Here is a 24,071-nt window from a genome sequence, read left to right as displayed (position 1 = left end):
CCCCTCTCCTTTCTCCTCCACTTGAAGCCATAACTCACAGTCTGGGGAGTATGAAGGCAGTGTGTTTTGCATACAGGGAGGGAGAAGTTGTCATTTCAGCAGACTCAACCTAAGGGACTTGGGGTCACAGTAGGGTCCTGTTCACCTCAATTGGGGACATGGAGGTCTACATGGGACAGCAAGGGAGGGTATGTGTGTGACACAAGGTCCGACACACCCACCCACACCGACCATCCCAAGTGCACTCAAATCTAAGAGAAGCCAGGAATTGTCATTTTGTCTCGGTTGCATTGCTGGTATTTAACCAGCGCTGCCACTCAAACAAGGACTGTACCGACCAAGCCCCTCCCACCATGATGTCAGCAGGCCATCTAAGAGTGACAGTTTATTATTGGTGGACTGTAAAGGTAACGCTCAAGTGGAGAGCCCGACGAGCCGCCTAAACTGTCTGCTGCTACATTCTACTGCATCACCTTTATGGGATGTAAAAAAATAAATATATTTTTTAATGTAAATCATAGATTCCAATGGAAAATAACGTGTCTTAACCCATGCTCTTTGTAACGCACATATTCTAAGCTCCTGGCGAGGCCTTTTTTCTTGTTTATCACAGTCCATGTGTGTATGCATGTCTTAGGATTTGGTTCCACAACACTCAGACCCAGAGCGGTACCCTGCAGAACCCAGTTGGGACCACATTGCGGGGCCTGTGGCGGTCCTTCTTGTCCCAGATCCCATGTTAATAGGATTCCTTAAGGCTGTAGATGGATGGCAAATCCAGGCGGTTTCATCTACTAAAAGACAGCATAAATCACCATGGAAGAAGCGGGGACGAGGCAGGGGTTATCGCGCGCCTGACTTCCTCATGAGATCTCTGCATTAAACCATTAGTGAAATTAATTCATCTTTCATAAGAGGTTTGAGCAGTATTTGTGATCTATGATAACAACCAATTTCTCACTAGCTGGGCGGGGGGGGGGGGCAAGAAAAAAATAGTCAGCCCTGATAGACTACACAAATCTGCTCTTTTTAAATGGGCTAACATTATCTGGAGTGCTGCTCTCGGAAGCATCATCCAAGATTCATAACCCAGCCGCGAAAGAGGAATAAAGAGAAATAAAGAGGAATAAATCAGGGAGCAAACTTTTCTCTTCCATGCGCTCGCTTTTAGCGCTGCTCCCGTTGTTGTTTGGTTTTGCCACTCGTCTTCGTAACTCACCGAACACCGCTTTCTTGTCATAATTGTAAACGACTTCACGCCTCAATCGACGTAATTGGTTTTAGATCATCTGCGAAAATGGCAAACTGGGGAATTCCAAGGTGGGGTGGAAGAGAAAGAGAGAGTGTGTGTGTGTGTGTGAGAAAGAGGCAGAAATTGGGAGACTGCGTCTGTGAAAGGCCGTATCCATCTCCTTTGCATATATTTGAGGAGGCGGCCGGTGGAGCGCGGTTGACAGATGAGCGGGGAGTATGGGGATGACACGCGGGCGGTCACGCTCTTTATTACTATATCAGCACAGCGCGACGCTACCTTATGATGTGGACCAAGCAGAGGAACCCACAGAACGAACAGACAGACACAGACTGCATTACAAAGCAAGGCGAGCAACCAAATTAAAGACTTTGCAATGCTGCCATCGCAATCTTTCACTGTTCAACTGAGCCTTGTAATAAATTAGCTTTTTGAGGGAACGTAAACTAAAGAAAAAATTCTGAAATCGAAATAACTGTCTTTTGTGAGAATGCTAAAGAGTAAAGGAAAGTACTCCATAGATAAAATACACTGCCATAAATGTGTAATGGTACCAATAGTCATGTTTTACTTATTTTATAAAACATATAGTTGTTGAAGAGTTGAAGTTGGAAGATTACATACACCTTAGCCATATACATTTAAACTCAGTTTGTCACAAATCCTGACATTTAATCCTAGTAAAAATTCCCTGTCTTAGGTCAGGTAGGATCACACCTTTATTTTAAGAATGCGAAATGTCAGAATAATAGTAGAGAGAATGATTTATTTCAGCTTTTATTTCTTTCATCACATTCCCAGTTGGTCAGAAATGTACATACACTCAATTAGTATTTGGTAGCATTGCCTTTAAATTGTGTCAAACGTTTCGGGTAGCCTTCCACAAGCTTCCCACAATAAGTTGGGTGAATTTTGGCCCATTCCTCCTGACAGAGCTGGTGGAACTGAGCCTCCTTGCTCAGAACATACGCTTTCTCAGTTCTGCCCACATACTTTCTACAGGATTGAGGTCAGGGCTTTGTGATGGCCACTCCAATACCTTGACTTTGTTGTCCTTGAGCCATTTTGCCACAACTTTGGAAGTATGCTTGGGGTCATTGTCCATTTGGAAGACCCATTTGCGACTAAGCTTTAACTTCCTGACTGATGTCTTGAGATGTTGCTTCAATATATCCACATAATTGTCCTACCTCATGATGCCAGTCCCTCCTGCAGCAAAGCACCCCCACAACATTATGCTGCCAACCCGTGCTTCACAGTTGGGATGGTGTTCTTTGGCTTGCAAGCCTCCCCAAGTCTCCCCCTCCTCCAAACATAACGATGGTCATTTTGGCCAAACAAGTTCTATTTTTGTTTCATCAGACCAGAGAACATTTCTCCAAAATATACAATCTTTGTCCCCATGTGCAGTTGCAAACCGTAGTCATTTTTATGGCGGGTTTTGAGCAGTGGCTTCTTCCTTGCTGAGCGGCCTTTCAGGTTATGCTGATATAGGACTCGTTTAACTGTGGATATAGATACTTTTGTATTCTGTTTCCTCCAGCATCTTCACAAGGTCCTTTGCTGTTGTTCTGGGAATGATTTGCACTTTTCGTACCAAAGAACGTTCACCTCTAGGAACGCGTCTCCTTCCTGAGCGGTATTAGGTCTTCGTGGTCCCATGGTGTTTATACTTGTGTACTATTGTTTGTACATATGAACGTGGTACCTTCAGGCATTTGGAAATTGTTCCCAAGGATGAACCAGACTTGTAGAGGTCTACAATTTGTTTTTGAGGTGTTGGCTGATTTCTTTTGATTTTCCCATGATGTCAAGCAAAGAGGCACTGAGTTTGAAGGTAGGCCTTGAAATACATCCACAAGTATACCTCCAATTGATTCAAATTATGTCAACTAGCCTATCAGAAGCTTCTAAAGCCATGACATTTTATGGCATTTTCCAAGCTGTTTAAAGGCACAGTCAACTTAGTATATGTAAACGTCTGACCCACTTGAATTGTGATAGATTATTTAACTTATAACTCAATGTGTCTGTAAACAATTGTTGGGAAAATTACTTGTGTCATGCACAAAGTAGATGTCCTAACCGACTTGCCAAAACTATAGTTTGTTAACAAGAAATTTGTGGAGTGGTTGAAAAACTAGTTTTAATGACTCCAACCTAAGTGTATGTAAACTTCCGACTTCAACTGTACCTATTTTTTGTAAATATTATGCAACATAAATCATTTTGATATGAAAAAATGTCAAAAACTATGCTACGCAAAAAGTGTTGCAAGTCCCAAAAATGGTGCATTGTGAAATTTAGAAAGTAAATGTTTTTTTTTTTTTTTTTTTTAAGTATAAGCTATCACCAATATGTTTTCAGTTCTTGCAATACCTACTGCATTATGGGGACTGGATGTCAGAAGGTGAATTCACCAATTTGTAAGTCGCTCTGGATAAGAGCGTCTGCTAAATGACTTAAATGTAAATGTAAATGGACTAAATGCAACCACCCAAAATGTATTCTCAAGCTCCATGCCTTGCCTAAGTCATAAGTTCTTTTTTTAAGATTGCGAAGTCATGTCACATTTCTGTGTAGTGTACATTACTGACGGCACTACTGTATATCAATCAAAGTCCCAGCACTTCAGGATGCAGTAGAGGCCGAGAGACAGTCCCACTCAGTCACTATAGCAACAGTGAAGTGATACACACCTCAGGGAAGTAGTCCTGAGGAAACTTCTCCTTCTCCAACATGGGTGTGCTCTCTAGTGTGTCTGAGTAGATCTCTTTCCCAACCACCTTCTTGAATTTCTTGGCTAAGGGGAAGAACACAGACAAAGAAAGCCAAAGAGGACATATTAATACAAGACAAGCTAGTCGTTTAAGAGGCTATGATTCGCAGTCTAAACCTACTAATGTAGTTTAACCTACTAAGCAGTTTTGTAGATCTAGATGTCGTCATGCGTGCATAAATCCAGGGCTTCATCAGGCTACTACTCCACCTGCTGGTTGTAAGTGGAAGTATCTATAGAGGTTCTCCTGCACAGATTCTCCACGCCTACCCTGTCTAAGATCAGGTTGCGTGTTGTACTTCCACGGAGGCCTTAGACGATCCGTTGTTGAGGCAATCCAAATAGCACCGGGATGGGCAACTTTGATGGGTGAACTCAACATGAGGGCAGCAGTGGCTCGCGGGTCTGTGTACCCACATCCATACCCAAACACGCAGCCAGAGCAGGCACCAGACTTTTGGGGGCCCTACGTTACATTTTGTTGGGGCAATTTGCTGTGGAAATTGCACCTTGTGTATTCTGTATATTCTAACAACAGGAAGTTGAGATATATATATAAAAAATTTAAAAAGTTTTGTGGGAGATTGATCCGCGGGCCTAAAAAACGGGGGGCCCCCCCAATCCATGAAACAGCTTGATGCCGTGACCTACACTCATAAGATCAGTGTCAGAGATCTTGAACTTAATGAAGGTTCCTAGAACTAAAAGGGTCTTCCTCTCGGATCAAAGGGGAGTATGTTTTACATGGCGCTATGCCCTTCAGTTACACGAAGTTACAAACATTCAAAAGGCGGAAAATATCTCAGAGGTCAAAACGGTTTGGCATGGCAAAGATCAGACACTGATCCTATGAGTATGGGTCATGGCCTCTGCGTAAGTGCAAAACATGAACCTGAACTGGGGTCAGAGCCTAAAAACGTCTTCCACAGTCACTTGACACCTGGAACCGTTTCCATGAAGAGTCTCAGAGTAGCAGGGCTGATCTAGGATCAGGACTAGATTGTAATGAATGGACAGGGGGATACCTGATCAGCAATCCTACTCTGAGACGCTTAATGGATTAATATGGATGCTGGCAAATGCGGCATAGTTCTTTACCAAGGAAGCAGGTGAAACGATTGATGGAGGCTACAAAGTTAACATTTTTATTCAGTCCAGTAACATCTTGTACAGTGTGAATGAGCTCATTCTGGACATATCCTAATCCCATGTAAGAGAAGCATGTTGTTTTCCGAGGGGGTTTGACGGGTGAAGGTGAGGGTGTGTGCGAGCATATGTGTGTGCGTGTGTGTATCCATGTCCACATGCATGTGTGTGTCCTCTCGCCCCCCCCTCGCCCCGTCCTTCACTGGGGGTGAGTGCATGGTGCTAATGCTGACTCTGGTGTAATGGGAACGACGTTGTGGCTCCACATCTATATCCCCTCTTTTAATTAGCCTGGCCGCCGGGCCCCTGGCCCTCTGACACCCCGGGCTGATGAGAGCGCCGTAACTGTCCAATAACCTCTGTACACAATTACCGTGGAGCCCGAAATCTCATGAATTAAATCCTAATATTAACAAGCATTACCATTCTATCGCTCACTTTACGTTATCTTCCCCAGTCAATGTCAACTGTACTGGTTTTGATGGAAGTGGTGATGGGCCGTGTAGGGTGTTATACGGAGGGGGGACTGTGAGAGAGCAGGAGTGGAGATTTCATTGGGGGAGGGGGGCACGGCGCGGCGACTCACCTTTGAAATCAAACTGCTGGATGTTTTTCAATGATTCGTGAAGGAAGTAGCAACTTCCTAGTGCCTGGAAAAGAAAAAGAGAGGGTGTGAGAATTGTTCCCCCACCATTCAGTCAGAGATGATTGGAAAATAACGAACCACAAAAATGTTACTGCGCAATAGAAATAAAGATTGGTTCCAGGTAGTACGAAGCTCCATTCATTTGTAGAGTTTTGATGTGGAGAGCAGCAAGGTATAACACTAACCATCCCAGGCAACAGATCACGCCACTATTCCCCACAGCAGATATCGAATGAAAATCCCCTCAATGGAATATACAAGCAATTTAAGTAGTGTGTTGTATACTATCAATGTAGGGAACTATCAGCACAGTGCAGTGCATTCAATACAGAGTCCTCAGACCCTACACTTGGTACAAGGCCTCCTGATGTGAAGAATAAATCATTCCAGTTGATCAAAGGACACATTCAGATGGACTTTGGAACATCCAAAGACCTACTTCAATAGGATTCAAATCGTAATTTCTGAAAAGAACAATCAATACACAAAAGCTTCCCCAGTCTGTAGACAACCCAAACAAACTCACTGAGGGGAAAGAAATACAATGCAGGGGATTTGATGCAGTTCACAGTCCACTACACCACGACATGCTTTCTCCGTGCTTTTTACTGTCCTCTTCACATCCATGCAGTAGAGGAAAAGACTGCTCTTGGTCCTCTGGGACTTTGAGATAGTGAGCCCTCAGCCCTTGCTTGAGGGTTATTTAGTCATTGTTCCTGCTGCCCACAACCCTCCTTTCTCTTCCTACATTGCAGCACACAAAGCACAGAGAGGAAAAGAGAGGTTAGAAAGAGATATTAGGGAGAGAAGGAGAGAGGCTGAATGACAACACAAACGTGTGAGAGCGAGAGTGTGTGTGTCTGAGAGAGAGAGCGCAAGAGAGGGAGAAACTCCCAAAATACTGCAGTAGACCAGTTAAGTCATGTGCAGGTAGTGGACTGGGTAGTGGTGGGACAAGGAAGGGCGCATGAGATGCAGAGAGAGAGGGAAAGAGAGAGGCATACGTCTCCCTAGAGGGGAGAAGACGGACAGCAGCGGGAGAGAGAGAGAGAGGATAGTCCGATTTTGTGCCGTTGTCCTTTGAGGCGCGGAGCAGACGTCCTCTCTGGCAGGGGGGAGAGTTTGGGGGCTCGCCGGGCCGGCCCTGCATTATTTATGAGCGCCGGAACATCTTGAGATTAAACATAGGCTGATTTGTCAAAAGCACAAACATGAGGTCCTGCCCATCTCCTTGACACAGAGGTTCATCCAACGGAAAACACTGTCGCACATTTAATTGACGAGAACAGTGGCTGGTGACCCAGGCCCACCGCTGCACACTGCTCCTTCCATCTTCCTCCCTCCTTTTTCTGAAGGACAGAAAAGTGAGGGATGGAGGAAAAGCGGGTGGACTCAAGGTCAACTTTCTCCACAGCAGCAGGACGACTTCCATGACGGGCCCCGTTTATTTGTCTTCGCTTTTCTTTGTTATTTTTCACCTCAAACTGCCACTGACAGAGTGAGAGAGAGGGGGGGGGGGACTTGAGGGGGAGAAACTGTGCTAGAAGTCAAAATGATACTTCTTTTATTGTTTTTGTTGTTGCCACTGCTTATTTTTTATTTGGTATCGATCCAGAATAAATAGTAATAAATAGGCTCGGGCGATATACCGTACACTGGGGTAATTCATAACACAGACGGTCCGATTTTGAATACCGTTCCCCAAAAATAGTGCTATACCACTGCTTACACCTATAAGTTAAGTATAACTATAAGAAATCAAAGATGTGTCAAATCAATTATATCCAGCTAACAAGTCCAGCTATGCATTTGGCTTCCTAGCTTGCTAACTGTGGCTAGATGTCCAGATCAAGCTTCTTGGTTACATTCAATCCCCTCCTGGAGGAAGATCCCTGTTCCTAAATTGTTTCGTGCGTCAACATAGACAGTGGGGCAAAAAAGTATTTAGTCAGCCACCAATTGTGCAAGTTCTCCCACTTAAAAAGATGAGAGAAGCCTGTAATTTTCATCATAGGTACACTTCACCTATGACAGACAAAATGAGAAAAAAAATCCAGAAAATCACATTGTAGGATTTTTAATGAATTTATTTGCAAATTATGGTGGAAAATAAGTATTTGGTCAATAACAAAAGTTGATCTCTGTTATATACCCTTCGTTGGCAATGACAGAGGTCAAACATTTTCTGTAAGTCTTCACAAGGTTTTCACACACTGTTGCTGGTATTTTGGCCCATTCCCCCATGCAGATCTCCTCTAGAGCAGTGATGTTTTGGGGCTGTTGCTGGGCAACACGGACTTTCAACTCCTTCCAAAGATTTTCTATGGGGTTGAGATCTGGAGACTGGCTAGGCCACTCCAGGACCTTGAAATGCTACTTACGAAGCCACTCCTTTGTTGCCCGGGTGGTGTGTTTGGGATCATTGTCATGCTGAAAGACCCAGCCACATTTAATCTTCAATGCCCTTGCTGATGGAAGGAGGTTTTCACTCAAAATCTCATGATACATGGCCCCATTCATTCTTTCCTTTACATGGATCAGTTGTCCTGTTCCCTTTACAGAAAAACAGCCCCAAAGCATGATGTTTCCACCCCCATGCTTCACAGTAGGTATGGTGTTCTTTGGATGCAACTCAGCATTCTTTGTCCTCCAAACACGACGAGTTGAGTTTTTTCCAAAAAGTTATATTTTGGTTTCATCTGACCATATGACATTCTCCCAATCTTCTTCTGGATCATCCAAATGCTCTCTAGCAAACTTCAGACGGGCCTGGACATGTACTGGCTTAAGCAGGGGGACACGTCTGGCACTGCAGGATTTGAGTCCCTGGCGGCGTAGTGTGTTACTGATGGTGGGCTTTGTTACTTCGGTCCCAGCTCTCTGCAGGTCATTCACTAGGTCCCCCGTGTGGTTCTGCGATTTTTGCTCACCATTCTTGTGATCATTTTGACCCCATGGGTGAGATCTTGCGTGGAGCCCCAGATCGAGGGAGATTATCAATGGTCTTGTATGTCTTCCATTTCCTAATAATTGCTCCCACCGTTGATTCCTTCAAACCAAGCTGCTTACCTATTGCATATTCAGTCTTCCCAGCCTGGTGCAGGTCTACAATTATGTTTCTGGTGTCCTTTGACAGGTCTTTGGTCTTGGCCATAGTGGAGTTTGGAGTGTGACTGTTTGAGGTTGTGGACAGGTGTCTTTTATACTGATTAAAGTTTAAACAGGTGCCATTAATACAGGTAACGAGTGGAGGACAGAGGATCCTCTTAAAGAAGAAGTTACAGGTCTGTGAGAGCCAGAAATCTTGCTTGTTTGTAGGTGACCAAATACTTATTTTCCATCATAATTTGCAAATAAATTCATAAAAAATTCTACAATGTGATTTTCTGGATTTTATTTCTCATTTTGTCGGTCATAGTTGAAGTGTACCTATGATGAAAATTACAGGCCTTTCATCTTTTTAAGTGGGAGAACTTGCACAATTGGTGGCTGACTAAATACTTTTTTGCCCCACTGTACATATATTTTTGAAATAGCGGCCCTTGTGTGCACATGAGGTAATAGCGTATATCCCGGTATGGTACAGAAACGGTATGACCTGGATTCCACACCACCCGAGTAATTAAGCTAAAACAGAAAAAAGACTAGTCTAAAATATATGACTTCCACTCAATTAAACTCAATTTCTAAACCACCCGATTTATGTTCAAATACGCAAACATTATAACATTAAGTAGGTCTAGCCTATCGTCAACAGAGAATCAAAATGGAATCGAAAAAGGACTGGATTTGCTTGTTTACTGCACAGGTACGGGCCTAAGCAACATAATAACTCATAGGCCAACTAGTTGCAGCCATGGGTTGCTGCACGCTCATAAATGCTCAGTGGACATCGATTACTCCACAAAACTCAGCGAATGCGACCGTCCAAAATAGAATTGATATGATGACTTTAAACAAATCGCAATGAATCAAACTTCAAATAAATGATAAACAATTGTGCCTAAGTGGCTATCTGTGTAATCACGAAAAATCTACTTAACCTCTAGCCTAATAAATATTTATTTGGCATCAGGGTTCAAAACACCGACAGGCTGGTTTAATGCTCCCCCCAGCCTCAGGCACTCTTCATGAAGAACCTATTATTAGTGGGCTGCAATTAATCCATTTGTCTCTGGACATGACAGGCTGAAAATATTAATTAGAGACTGACTGCGCCGACAGGATATGCTTATCTTTTACCAGTGGCTTTACAATGGCCTGTGTCAAGCGTACGTTTGTCACGTCCCACTTCATTGATTAGCTGCCAGATTCACTTGAAATAATTAAAAGTATATTTTACATATTTATAAACCCCACTGTCACGACCGCTACTTAATTTTCCATTAGTAAAATGTACTCTAAGTGTGACTGGCGAGGGCCAGGGGGAGCTCGGGGAAAAGAGTAATCGCCATAATTGTAGACAGAAAGACAATGACCGCTCCATAAAAGCCAGGTTTTATTGCCCAAACTGGCAATGCTCTCTCTCATCGGGAGTCGTATAGGCCACACCGCTGTGACTAGATAAGCACACTTAAACAACGGAAGCGGTATCGGTGTGTGTGTGTGTGCAGGGACATAATCTGGGTTTTAGTGAGGTCCGGAAGAGTGGGGGGGGGGGGGGTCGTCTCCGAACCATTTTTTTTTTTGAAGTCGAAGCTCATTTTTCACAATTTGAAGAACAGCAAAAATGAACAAAAATGACCCCAGCCATTATCACTTTGGCGGTTGTAGGTTAATTCACCTCAGTCAATATACAAACACATAGCCCATTAAGACTCCAGTGGGCGATTGAGATGAGACGAACAACCATCGATATAAATGAAAACATATGACATTTTATTATTTGTATTTTGATTGCATTTCAATGTAGGCCTATAGGGAAGATGGGACATGTGGAGACATATTGAAACATACCTTTTTTCTAAGTTCCTAACGTGTTTGATAAGATTAGTGCTGACTTTCTCAGGGGATTGCACATGGGGCCCAACCACAAGTTTGGGAACCACTGTACTCCTCTGCTTCCTCCTGCATACATTGCAGCCTACCTCAGAGAGTGATGTGGCGCACAGCGGTGAGGCTATCTCAGTAGCCTCCTCTCTGTAAAGCAAAGTTATGAGAACTTAGTCGTGAATGTTTTGCTATCCTTTTGAATATCCCTTTGAGCATGGTGAAGTTATCCTACTTTGGATGGTGTATCAATACACCCAGTCACTACAAAGAAACAGGTGTCCTTCCTAAACCAGTTGCCGGAGAGGAAGGAAACCACTCAGGGATTTCACAATGAGGCCAATGGTGACTTTAAAACAGTTACAGAGTTTAATGGCTGTGATTGGAGAAACTGAGGATGGATAACATTGAAGTTACTCCACAGTACTAACCTAATTGACAGAGTGAAAAGGAAAACCTGTACAGAATAAAATATCTCCAAAATATATATCCTGCTTGCAATAAGGCACAAAAGTAATACTGTAAAAAATGTGGCAAAGCAATTAACATTTTGTCCTGAATACAAAGTGTTATGTTTGGGGCAAATCCAATACAACACATTACTGAGTACCACTCTCCATATTTCCAAGCATAGTGGTGGACTGGGGAGTATTTCAGAATATTTAAAAAATGAGAATGCCAAGCTGTCATCAAGGCAAAGGGTGATTTGTTTAACACTTTTTTGGTTACTATATGATTCCATGTGTGTTATTTCATAGTTTTGATGTCGACACTATTATTCTACAATGTAGAAAATAGTTTTTTAAAAATCAAGAAAAACCCTGGAATGAGTTTGTGTGTAATATATAAATACACACACACACACACACACACACACACACACACACACACACACACACACACACACACACACACACACACACACACACACACACACACACACACACACACACACACACACACACAAACAGTTAAAGCAGAATTACTTTCCCTTTGTTCCTCAACTATAGTGTATGATACACAATTTTCAATCTCGGAGTCTCTACTTTCATCCAATGTAAAAAAGTTTGCTACATAAGACTAAATGGAGCCGTTCGGTCACATATGTAGTCACGGCCCTGTGTGTATGACAGAGAGAAAGAGAGCGAGAGCGCAGTACACAGACAGTTGACATTTCCAAAAACCCCAGTAGATAAGGGCCGGAGAGTTGAGAGATCCAGAAGCCTGCATAGTCTGTTTCACTGAGTGCTATATCGATACTGTGCTGCAGAAATTAGTTATAGTAGATGAAAAGTAGTATGGAATCAGTGACCTCTAATGGATTTTCTGCATTTAATGTGAAAAATGAGCCATAAAGCAAACATAAAAGTAATCATTTTTCTCCATTCCGCCCTGAGGAGCACAGTCTGTCCCAAGAGAGTAGCCTCAACACACTCCCGTGTCACCAGTGTCACTGTGCACTTCTGGGGGGCAAATACCATACTATCCGCAAGCCACCAGCGATGCAATGCACTGAATATCCTGAGGAGTATTTTGAGACAGTGACAGAGAGAGAGAGAGAGAGACACACACACACACACACACACACACACACACACAACTATTTCAGGAGCCCGTTATAAAGTAAGACAGATAAGGAGCGTTCCAAACAGGGACAGCATGGATAGTGCTCACTACCGTCAGAGGGACAGTTAAAATGGGACCAGTGTTATCTATGGCAGTGGATGGTTGTAGTGTACCTGCTCTGGGAGCTAAGGATGGCTTATCTCCATGGGGATTCTATTACATTTTATTTTTCCAGTCTAAAATATTGTGCCCTCTCGGTACAGGCAGGGCCAAATGAAATGTGGAAATGGGCTATTCAGCTACCCAACAGCAGCTGTGTCAGTCTCCTCGCAAATAAATCCCTGGAGTCCCCTTATCTGTCAAGTCATGTGAATACACACACACTCAGTTTTTCACAATTCCTGACATTTAATCCATAGTAAAAATTCCCCGTCTTAGGTCAGTTAGGATCACACCTTTATTTTAAGAATGAGAAATGTCAGAATAATAGTAGAGAGAATGATTTATTTCAGACTTGATTTGTTTCATCACATCCCAGTGGGTCAGACGTTTACATACACTCAATTAGTATGTGGTAGCATTGCCTTTAAATTGTTTAGCCTTGGTCAAACATTTTGGGTAGCCTTCCACAAGCTTCCCACAATAAGTTGGGTGAATTTTGGCCCATTCCTCCTGATAGAGTTGGTGTAACTGAGTCAGGTTTGTAGGCCTCCTTGCTCGCACACACTTTCTCAGTTCTGCTCACAAATGTTCTATAGCAGGGGTGTCAAAGTCAAATGGACGGAGGGCCAAATAAAAAATTTAGCTACAAGCCGAGGGCCGGACTGTTCGAATGTTCATTGAAAAATTTTTAAATGACGCATATAGTCTAGTGAACCTAATTGAACCTACTGAAAACCTAACAAATATATTCCAATATGATCAGATAAATAAAGCAATATTTTCTTATGGCTCTGTCAGTAATCTTTAATTTTCAACAGACACAAAAGACAAATTTCCTTTATATAAAAATCCCCATAACATGAACATTAAATGAAAGAAACCGGTATTCAAGGCACCATCAGTAGCCTATATTTTCTATTTTAGCAAAAGTGGGCTAAATTTACTTCAAAGAAAAAAACAATAATAGCAATTTTCTATCATCCACTCAACTGAAATATTTTTAAAATATAATTGGATTGAAATACAATAAAATAAAGTGCAAAAATCTATTAATCAAAAACAACACTTTGTTTAAGGAGAAGTAACATGCAGTGAAAACAAATATTAAACTTTAACTTTTAAACTTGAACTGAGTAAAAACTCTAAATATGTGATTGCACAGTAATGTTCACTTGTTTGAGGTTGAGGGTGATACTTGGTGGTGTCCCATCTTTTCCACAAGTTCATCAATGTTCGGGGTAAGGCTCTGAGCTGAGGAAATCCTCAGAATTGAGTGGAGGTGTTCAGCAGTAAGTCGACTTCTGTGTGATGTTTTGTTCAGGTTCATCAAAGAAAAAGTTGTTCACACAGGTATGTGCTGCCAAACATAGACAACGTTTGAGCAGCCTGGATGCGCAGCTGGGGCATTGTGTCGGGAGGAAACGGGCGAACTCCGCAGCACCCACTGCCGCATATTTTGCCCTCAGTGCATCATTGCATTGGAGGTCAATCAACTCCATTTGGAGGTTTGGTGGTGAGCTTTCCACGTCAACAGCAATTGGGTTACCGAGCAGTTCCAACCTGCTTTTTTGTGCTTCAAAGTCAGCAAATCGGCGTCGAAAGTCAGCGGCAAGCATACCTATTTTATCAGCCAACTGTGCGCTCGGGAACGCACTGGTAGAGAGCTTTCTTTCATGGTCTGGCAGCTGGGAAAGTGGCTCAAATTTTCTTTCCGCATCTGCGTCTCCCACAGAGTCAGTTTGGTTTTAAATGCCTTCACTGTACTGTACATATCAGAGATGACATGATCCCGACCCTGCAGCTGCAAGTTCATTGCATTCAGATGACTCGTAATGTCACACAGAAAAGCCATTTCACACAGAAACATTTCGTCTCGGAGTTGTGTTGTGTCTTTCCCTTTGCTGTCCAAGAACAGACAAATCTCCTCACGAAGCTCGAAACATCTTTGAAGCACCTTTCCCTGGCTTAGCCATCGCACCTCTGTGTGATAAGGCAAATCACCATGCTCCGTTTCTAACTCCGTCAGAAATGCCTTGAACTGGCGGTGATTCAAACCTTTGGCTCTGATAAAGTTAACTGTGCGCGTGATGATGCTCATTACATGCTCCATTTTCAAGGCTTTACCGCACAACGCTTCCTGGTGTATGATACAATGATAAGCTGTCAGCTCACCTGTCGCGTTTTCCTCTTGCATCTTTTCCCGTATCTTCGCCACCAGTCCGCTCCTGTGTCCACACATCGCAGGTGCTCCGTCGGTTGTCAAACCCACGAGTTTTTCCCAAGGCAGCTCCATCTCATTTACACATCTTGACACCTCTTCATACAAATCATGCCCCGTAGTTGTGCCATGCATAGGACGTAAAGCCAAAAACTCCTGTCACGCTTAGGCTGGAGTCCACTCCGCGGATGAAAATTGACAACTGGGCAATGTCAGAAATGTCGGTGCTCTCATCCACAGCCAAGGAATATGCAATGAAATCTTTTCCTTTTTCACAAGCTGCTCTTTTAGATTGATGGACAACTGGTCTACTCTCTCGGCAATGGTGTTTCTGCTCAGACTCACATTTAAAAAGAGTTGCCTTTTTTCTGGGCAAACTTCGTCACAAACTTTAATCATGCAGTTTTTGATGAAATCCCCCTCCGTAAATGGCCGGGCTGATTTAGCGATCTCTTCTGCCAAAATAAAACTGGCCTTGACAGCAGCCTGGCCTTGTGATTTGGCTTTTTTGAACAGAGCCTGTCGAGATTTGAGGCCTCGTTTTAATTCCTCTGCCTTTTGTAGCCTTTGTTCCATGTCCATATTCTTGTTTTTGTCCGCGTGTTTCGTTTCATAATGTCGTCTCAGATTATACTCTTTCAGTACCGCCACACTTTCTCCACACAGAAGACACACAGGTTTTCCAGCTACCTCCGTGAACATATACTCCGACTCCCACCTTGTTTGAAACCCCGGTTCTCAGTGTCCACCTTCCGTTTTGCCATTTTTGATGGGTATCTGAAAGTTAATTTTACTGTGATGCTGACGACTGCTGTGCCAATAAATATTGAAATGAAGCAGCCTACTGCTCGGTGCGTCACCGTTGCATTGTGGGAAATGTAGTATTGGTGCGTGTAAAAGATCTGCGGGCTGCCGGCTTGCTGCGGTCTGCGGGCCGGTTCTAATAATAAATCAAGATCATCCCAGGGGCCGTAAAAAACCTTCTCGCGGGCCGGATGTGGCCCGCGGGCCTTGACTCTGACATATGTGTTCTATAGGATTGAGGTCAGGGCTTTGTGATGGCCACATCAATACCTGAATTTGTTGTCCTTAAACCATTTTGTCACAACTTTGGAAGTATGCTTGGGGTCATTGTCCATTTGGAAGACCCATTTGCGACCAAGCTTTAACTTCCTGACTGATGTCTTGAGATGTTGCTTCAACATGAGCACATCATTTTCCTACCTCATGATGCAGAACTATTTTGTGAAGTGCACCAGCTTCACAGTTGAGATGGTGTTCTTCGGCTTGCAAGCATCCCCCTTTCTCCTCCAAACATAACGGTGGTCATTATGGCCAAATAGTTCTATTTTTGTTTCATCAGAGCAGAGGACATCTCTCCAAAAAGTACGATCTTTGTCACCATTTGCAGTTGCAAACCGTAGTCTGGCTTTTTTATGGCGGGTTTGGAGCAGTGGCTTCTTCCTTGCTGAGTGGTCTTTCAGGTTATGTCGATATAGGACTCGTTTTACTGTGGATATAGATACTTTTGTACCTGTTTCCTCTAGCATCTTCACATGGTCCTTTGCTGCTGTTCTGGGATTGATTTGAACTTTTCACTCCAAAGTACATTCATCTCTAGGAGCAGAACGCATCTCCTTCCTGAGCGGTATGACGGCTGCATGGTCCCATGGTGTTTATACTTGACATACTATTGTTTGTACAGATGAACGTGGTACCTTCAGGCATTTAGAAATTGCTCCCAAGGATGAACCAGACTTAATAATAATAATAATATATCCCATTTAGCAGACGCTTTTGTCCAAAGCGACTTACAAGTCGGCTGGGGCCACTACTTTTACATATGGGTGGCCCCAGCGGGAATCGAACCCACGACACTTGGCGTTGCAAGCGTCATGCTCTACCGACTGAGCCACACAGGACCCACAGGACTTGAAGGTCTACAAAAATATTTCTGAGGTCATGGCTGATTTCTTTTGATTTCCACATGATGTCAAGCAAAGAGGCACTGAGTTTGAAGGTAGGCCTTGAAATACAACCACAGGTACACCTCCAATTGACTCAAATGATGTCAATTAGCCTATCAGAAGCTTCTAAAGCCATGACATCATTTTTTGGAATTTTCCAAGCTGTTTCAAGGCACAGTCAACTTAGTGTATGTAAACTTCTGACGCACTGGAATTGTGAATTATAAGTGAAATCATCTGTCTGTAAACAATTGTTGGAAAAATGACTTGTGTCATGCACAAAGTAGATGTCCTAACCAACTTGCCAAAGAAATGTGTGGAGTGGTTGAAAAACGAGTTTTAATGACTCCAACCTAGGTGTATGTAAACTTCTGACTTCAACTGTAGCTTACGCACATACATGTGCATGCACAACGACAACACGTACACATAAATAGAGTCTTTAGATGTAAAAGGTCAGTGAGATATGCTGTCATGGTGGAACGGTGTTGCCATGCATCAAAAGCACAGGAAAGCCACAGTCGCTCATACGCTAGGTGCCTGAACATGGATACTGACTAATCTAATGGGTACACAATTCCCTCATTGGTTGCCATGCAGACAGTCTTCAACCAACCTCACACTACATTATCCAACACCCCAAAGACACTGTAAATTATACAAGATTGCACCACCACGATAGTTACTCAATGCATCATGTCTATAATGAAGACTTAGTGTCGCATTTTACACGTAAGTCCTACTTTGAACAAGCAATACATTCTATGGCGTTACTTCAACGGTTATCCCGACCAGACAGGGCGCAATGAGAGAGCTAGACCACTTGATATTCAGGGACCAGGCTTACTTGTGCGCCTTGTGTGGGGGGGGGGAAGCTCTGCACAAATCTCCAATACTGCACAAACAAGCTGTTTGTCATCCTCTGCAATGAAAACACCCCGGGCAGGAGAAAGCGTCAATAGAAAAGGCTTGCTTTTCAGCAGAGAAATACAGATCGAGAGCGCTTTAGTACTTTTACCCCCCCCCCCTCCCCATCCGGCGCTGCCATACGTGTTTGCGAAGCACCACTCACAGTCCAATTGATTGAGTATTCAGAGTATTGAGCCACAGTGTCTATTATTCATCGTCTGGTGGAAGGCCCGACTGGATACACAGACAAAACTCTCATTAAAAGTTATTCTGTCACTTCCTCTTACTTGAAAAACAGGCTGAATGTTTAGCCATCGATCAAGGAGCCCTTGTCAATGGGGGGGGGGGGGGGGTTAGAAGACGGTGGTGCCATAGGTATTGGGCACGTGGTGCGTGCACACACACCTCACAGGGGGGGATCTAGCAAAGAAATACAAGGGTGCCATTCTTATAAGGCAAGAGTCTAGACCCCTATGCTTTAAAGGGAACTGAGCTGGGTAACTTCTGGAAAGCAGAAAGCAGCTCCTGCTCATTATGCTAAGATCCAACCAGGAAATTGGAGTGACATGCACACATGATTGATCTCCAAATCCACTGATTTTATTTTCTTTTGAAGAAAATATTCTGGATGGGTCTAAACAAGGACGTAATTGGGCCAAACCCACAGCAGCGGCCTGACCTGCCAACAATCAGGCCCCGATCCCAAGGTTGGCTGCCTCCCTAGGAAATATTGTGCATTCATTTCATTTAGTCTCCCCTCCAACATCCAATGGTTGAAGTTAATTCAATTGCTTGTCCATTGTGTTCATCCACTTCCAAAGTTAATGATATTGTGCCTGGGAATTAAAGAGCATTTTATAAAACGCAAGGGATGGGAGCTGGCAGGCACTACATTGGCCAGTTGAACCTTGTCAGTCCTCGGGCTGGTGGACCCTCTAATTAGCGCTGAAATGGATGCTTCCATCTGCCAATTTCCTGCCACGCTCATCAGTCGTAGCAGTCGCTCCCCTAACCTGCCCGCCGGGGGGCTCTAAAGCAATAAAACCATCACGGCAATGACGTTCAATAAAAAGCAAGAAACCAGAATATGTTGTCTCTACCTAATATGATTCAGACTTTAAAAAGAGGCCTTCTAATGCCTTGGGATTTTGCTCTGTATAATATCACTGGTTTCTTCGGGTGATATAGATTGAAGAGTTGAATAACTTCATTAAAAATGTTTGATATAGAGTACATAATAGCAGGTTCCATTTTCAAAGGAGGTTATTTTCATACATTTTAATTTGGCGAAATAAAGAAGAATTCACAGGGAGCTAAAGATATACCTGAAACGTGACACACTATCTTCATTTGATCACTCTGTCGTCGCAGATAAGTAGGAAATGCAAACTTCTAGTGTATTCAAGGTTAAAAAGGCTTCTAAAGTGTTTCATTTCAACTTAAAACGTCAGACTTGATTTACCCTAACGCAAAATATCTCAACTCCTACAATAATGTCCATTAATTATAATCCACATAATAATTCACATTACCGCTTGCTGCAGGTTTATTTTCCCTGCTGTGAGAAAATGTTCAAATTAAGAGAGTACATCCGTAGCTATTTTAATGAATTGACATTTTCTATGAAACCCCTTGCTGTATCCTTGAACCCAAGGCATACCAAAAGGTATTCAAGGTACCTATAACACAAATATCAATTAGAATATTACATCTCCAAATTGCACTCAATAAATTGGTTTTAGAAGAAGCCCAATTTTCAGTGCAGGAGCAGAAGCCCGTTAAAAAGGAACGAATGATTCATGTTTGTATATCCCAACTGCATATTTGCTAATACTGTGCTGCAACTTCAGCACATTTTAACGAGGGTATAAAATCAGGACATCAAAGCAAATGAAAATTACACCTGTGGTGCCTGTTATGCCGCTGACCTGCTTAATGGCTGTGGGGTGTGCAAGCCAAGCTCGACAGCAGACGGAAACATTTGGGGGAGCTACTTTATTAAAAATGTTAGAACGACGACATAATCAAGTTCTGAACTGCTATGCTACGGTGCAAATCACTTTAGTCTTACAACTGCAGTCCTTGTTTTGTATTGTAGCATCTAAATACACAAAGCATGTGTAAGTGATCAAGCTGGGATGAGTCAGTCACCTCAAATGAAAAGGGCTGGCTGAGAACGTGTAGCGCCGGGCAACGTGGCTTGTTTTGGAGAGGGGCCATGAACAGCCTGTCACGGTGCAGTACTTTTCACATCATACTGTTTTGGATTCAAATGTTGGGGATATGTGGGGCCTTTAAAATGATTTTACCTGGCCATGAAGTAGCAGAGTGCGCTATAAAAAGGCTTGCTAAGGCCAGACAACTCCTTAGCAGCTGTACCACTCGCTCGAATGTGAACACTACATCATTCATGACACGACAGAGCAGAGTATATACTAATTAAGAAGATGGCATAACCTATATAGCTATATGACAACAGGATGCAACACTAATTTGGTGACAAACTGAATAGCATAGTAACTCAGACAACATGACATGGCTTCGAGGAAATTGCTCGATATCTGTTGCCCAGACGAGGTCAAAGTCCTAGTTTCTAACTGCAGCAGACAGACATCTGTACGGCGACATGAAAGGACGTCTTTCTCCGAAATCTAATCTTCCTTTGAAACCTATCTTCAAATAAACCGGTGATTTAAAAAGGCCAGTGTGGTGAATAACCACTTTCTTTAAGTAAATATGCGGTTAAGGGGCTAACGAGATTATATAAGATTTAAGATACGCAGATGATGAATATTATCTGCATTATTAGATTGGCCTAAAAAAGGTTGAACAATGGAGGCATCCATTAGTAATTAATATGACATTACCTCCTCTCTTGCGTTCGAACCCATGCGTGGCTGCCAAGGCCATTATTCAATAGTTATGGAAGCTGGGGATAAAATGCCTTTAATATACTTCTTCTCATTAATGTAAATCATATTTTGCTATGGATGTCCAATAATCAAAAATAATATTTCAACTTGTAATTTTTTCTCATCAGAAAGTAGTCCCATTAGGGGGGGGTTATACGCTCATGCAAATGCAAGGTCTTTGAGCCTATTGATTTTCCCTCAGCTTTGGGAGAAGGCCGCTAATGTTGTCATGGACTGTTCATCAATCTAGATTGTTACTAGATTTAATATCTAGCCTATTCCTATTGGTTCATTTGTGTTATTCCGAATTGGATTAGGATCATACAGGCAGAGAAGGGAACAAATCTCATTTAAAGTGTGTTCAACAGAGGGAGGAAGTTTGCAATGACTTAGCTATGTTGCACTTGCACTTTTTAACAATATGTAGGTTAATTCACGTCCACATCACCATGGCAGAGCGACCACTGACAGTGGCAGCTCTCCATGTCAATAAATGATCAGTGACGTGATGGCAGGTCAGTCAGTCAGCACGGGGCCATAGGCAGCAACTTTGATTTTGTCCCTGTCCCATGCTGCCAGTGGCTACAGGATGTGGCCTTGCATTGACGAAGTGGCCTCCTTGGCTGTCCAATGAGATACAGCTTTATTGCCAGGGCCCACAATTAAATATATTAGTTTGGGGCATCTTTGCGGAATCCGTCAGTCAGCTCCGAGAGGGATTGATCAGAATGTACTCCATATCTCTGCATCAACAACCTCTCCTACTCCTTCCATATGGACACAACTCTTCATAAACCATTCATATGGTGGTTGAGGGTGACACGTCAAAAGGGACAATTCATGGACTTTAATATGGCGGCAGTGTGTGTCAACTCCTTGGACATGAGGTCTTGTCCCTCTCTGAGCCAGGACAGCCGAGGGGCACAAAAATGTTGGAGGACAGGTTTCAGTTTTGAGGGCAGAGACAAAAATTATTTCTCAGGGTAAAAAAATAAGCAGCTTTCTCCTTGGTACTGGCAGAGGCGTTCTCAGAGCACAAACAGTGAGCACAGGACCGTGAAGCTTTAGAGGACCCATCAAAACACACGCAGTCGGTTGGCTCGGCTAACACCCGAGTCTGGTCCTTCTTTGTGGCCTCTTTGTCTTTATGTAAAAAACCAATGCTTGCCGATGATGTGTTATGTAAAATTCCCGGGGCTTTATTTAAATGGTTGGATATCCTCCATGCTAGCTTAGTTATACTCCAGTGCATCGACCCAAGAGCACATGGCTGCAGCATGAAAAGCCAAATGTAAATGGGAGCCTCGGCCTCTCAGATAACAGAAATGATGGCATGCTTTAATAATAATAAATATAAAACTGGAACAGAGTGAGGGGGACTTTTCAGATGTCCTTTCTTATGCGTACAATCGCCGCATCAATCAGACCCTTTACTAGCCCCCTTAAAAGAAAGCATTGAGATGTAAGTGAGCTGAGGACCAGTGCTCCTGTAAATACAACACCCAGGGAAAATAGGATTTTTGGGCCCACGTAAGCCTGTAAGCTGTCTCCTGGGCCCTCTGTGTGCTCCTTTCAAAGCTCTCCAAATGACAGAGAAGCACTGTATATCATTAGGTCATGTGAGAAGAGTAGAGGGCCGGAAAAAAAAGAGGCTCTGTTCAGTAAGATCAGAATGTCCTTAGAACTACTCAAAAATCAACAAGCCACGTTTCAAATCATCTGGATATAAATGTGCGTTGATTGGACTCTGGTCGTCCACGTTCTAAAGATTCCCGCATTTCCTCGTCATTTGGCCCAAAAGTTCGTCCAAGGCACAAACATACTAAACAAAACACTCTTGAAAATTGTGCGCGTGATATATTCGTTAAACCCACGGTTTACACAGAGTTCCACAGATATATCTTCCACAGAGGAACAAGTGAGGCATACAGCTGAGGGTTCCAGGACACGAGACCTCCGTGCTCCACGACCACTGTGGAAACCCTCAATCTCAGGGCCAAACGGGATGGCTTTGAAAGATATTCCCCGCAAAAAGTGTAGAAATGCAATTAGGCCATTAAAATGAAGGAGGTTGAATCTGTTTAAAAGAGCATTACACATCCAATCTAATTAGCCAGCTCTTTAATGAGTTAGTAATTAGCGGAAGAGTGCCTCACACACAGGATGCCACTGTGGGCTTGAACGTGTGCAGTAGCCCTGCTGACTGGGGAAGACTGTGATTAAACCCCACTTGGAGAAAATTACTTACAGAAATATGGTTACGGTTACTTTATGCCTTTATAAAAAGACAAATTCTGTGTCCTCGAGAGGTTCAAATCAAGTTTTACATCGTTATAGCCAGATTATTAATTTCAACCAATTCCCGACCGCATGTAAAATCCCTACTTTGCCCAGGCAGATCTATTTGATGTGAATCACACGGTCTGGCATGGTGAACATCAAATATCTTCCCCGATGTTTGGTGTTCGACAAAAACAAACTGACAATGGATCTTAAAGCAGCGGCATCCGCCCTTCTCGGAAGCCAATAGCAGCTTTCATCAGGGAGCTCCAGAGGTCCCATGGTAGGGCTACCGCTGTTCATTTCTACCCAGCGCCGCCCCTCTTCTGCAGGGATGCGCTCTGCCTCTGACCCCCAGAACCTTGGAGACTGTATTCATTTTCCTGACAAAAATCAATTGGAGAAGGTTGGGAACGGGGAAGAAAGGGCTCATTATTGGACCCGCAGAAAGAGAAGTAAACCCACCCCCTCTTTTATGGACCATAAAAATATATATCAAAATAATAATCACATTTTATTTGTCACATACTTCATAGACAACAGGTGTAGACTAACAGTAAAAAAAAATGCTCACTTACTTTTCCAACAATGCAGAGTTAAAGATTTAAATAAATAGTGACAGTGAACAACAAATAAAAAATAATGAGTCAAAAATAACATGGCTATAGAATATATAGGGAGTAGAAAATAACATGGCTATATACAGGGAGTACCAGTACCGAGTCGATGTGCAGGGGTACGAGGTAATGAAGGTAGCTATGTATTGTACAAATTGGTCGAAGTGACTAACAGCAGCATATGTGATGAGAGTGTGAGTGTGTGTGAGTGTGTGAGTGTGTGTGAGTGTGTGCGTATAGAGTCTGTGCAAGAGAGTTGGTGCAAAAAAAAAGGTTCAATGCAGGTCGTCCGGGTGGTCATTTGATAAGCTACTGAGCAGTCTTCTTTAGAAGTCTTATGGCCTGGGAGTAGATGTTGTTCAGGGTCCTGTTGGTTCCGCTTGCAATGTGGTAGCAAGAAAAACAGTCTGTGGCTTGGGTGGTTGGAGTCGTACAATTTTTGGGGGCCTTCCTCCTTTGACGACGCCTGGTATAGAGGTCCATGATGGAAGGGAGCTCGGCCTCAGTGACGTACTGGGGCTGTACGCAGTACCCTCTGTAGCGCCTTGCGGTCGAATACCGAGCAGTTGCCATAGCAGCCAGTCAATATGATGCAGCCAGTCAATATGCTCTTGATGGTAAATCTAAA

At 43.2% G+C, this 24,071-nt stretch overlaps 1 protein-coding gene across 3 annotated transcripts in view; it reads right to left on the bottom strand.

Annotated features, from left to right (window-relative positions):
• The window catches only part of LOC135512442 (inositol polyphosphate-5-phosphatase A-like), a 223,166-nt gene that overhangs the window by 68,834 nt on the left and 130,261 nt on the right, over positions 1–24,071 (bottom strand). For all 3 annotated transcript variants that reach the window (XM_064934471.1, XM_064934470.1, XM_064934469.1), the window contains exons 5-6: positions 5,764–5,827; positions 3,952–4,055 (exon numbers count right to left, since the gene is read on the bottom strand). In XM_064934471.1, coding sequence (XP_064790543.1) covers positions 3,952–4,055; positions 5,764–5,827 — 168 coding nt within the window. The remainder of the gene's footprint in view (positions 1–3,951; positions 4,056–5,763; positions 5,828–24,071) is intronic.

This window comes from Oncorhynchus masou, chromosome 24, assembly GCF_036934945.1.
Source record: "Oncorhynchus masou masou isolate Uvic2021 chromosome 24, UVic_Omas_1.1, whole genome shotgun sequence".
In the NCBI taxonomy this organism is placed as follows: domain Eukaryota; kingdom Metazoa; phylum Chordata; class Actinopteri; order Salmoniformes; family Salmonidae; genus Oncorhynchus; species Oncorhynchus masou.
Note: the sequence above shows the minus strand (reverse complement) of the source record. Positions and strands in the feature narration are given on the sequence as shown.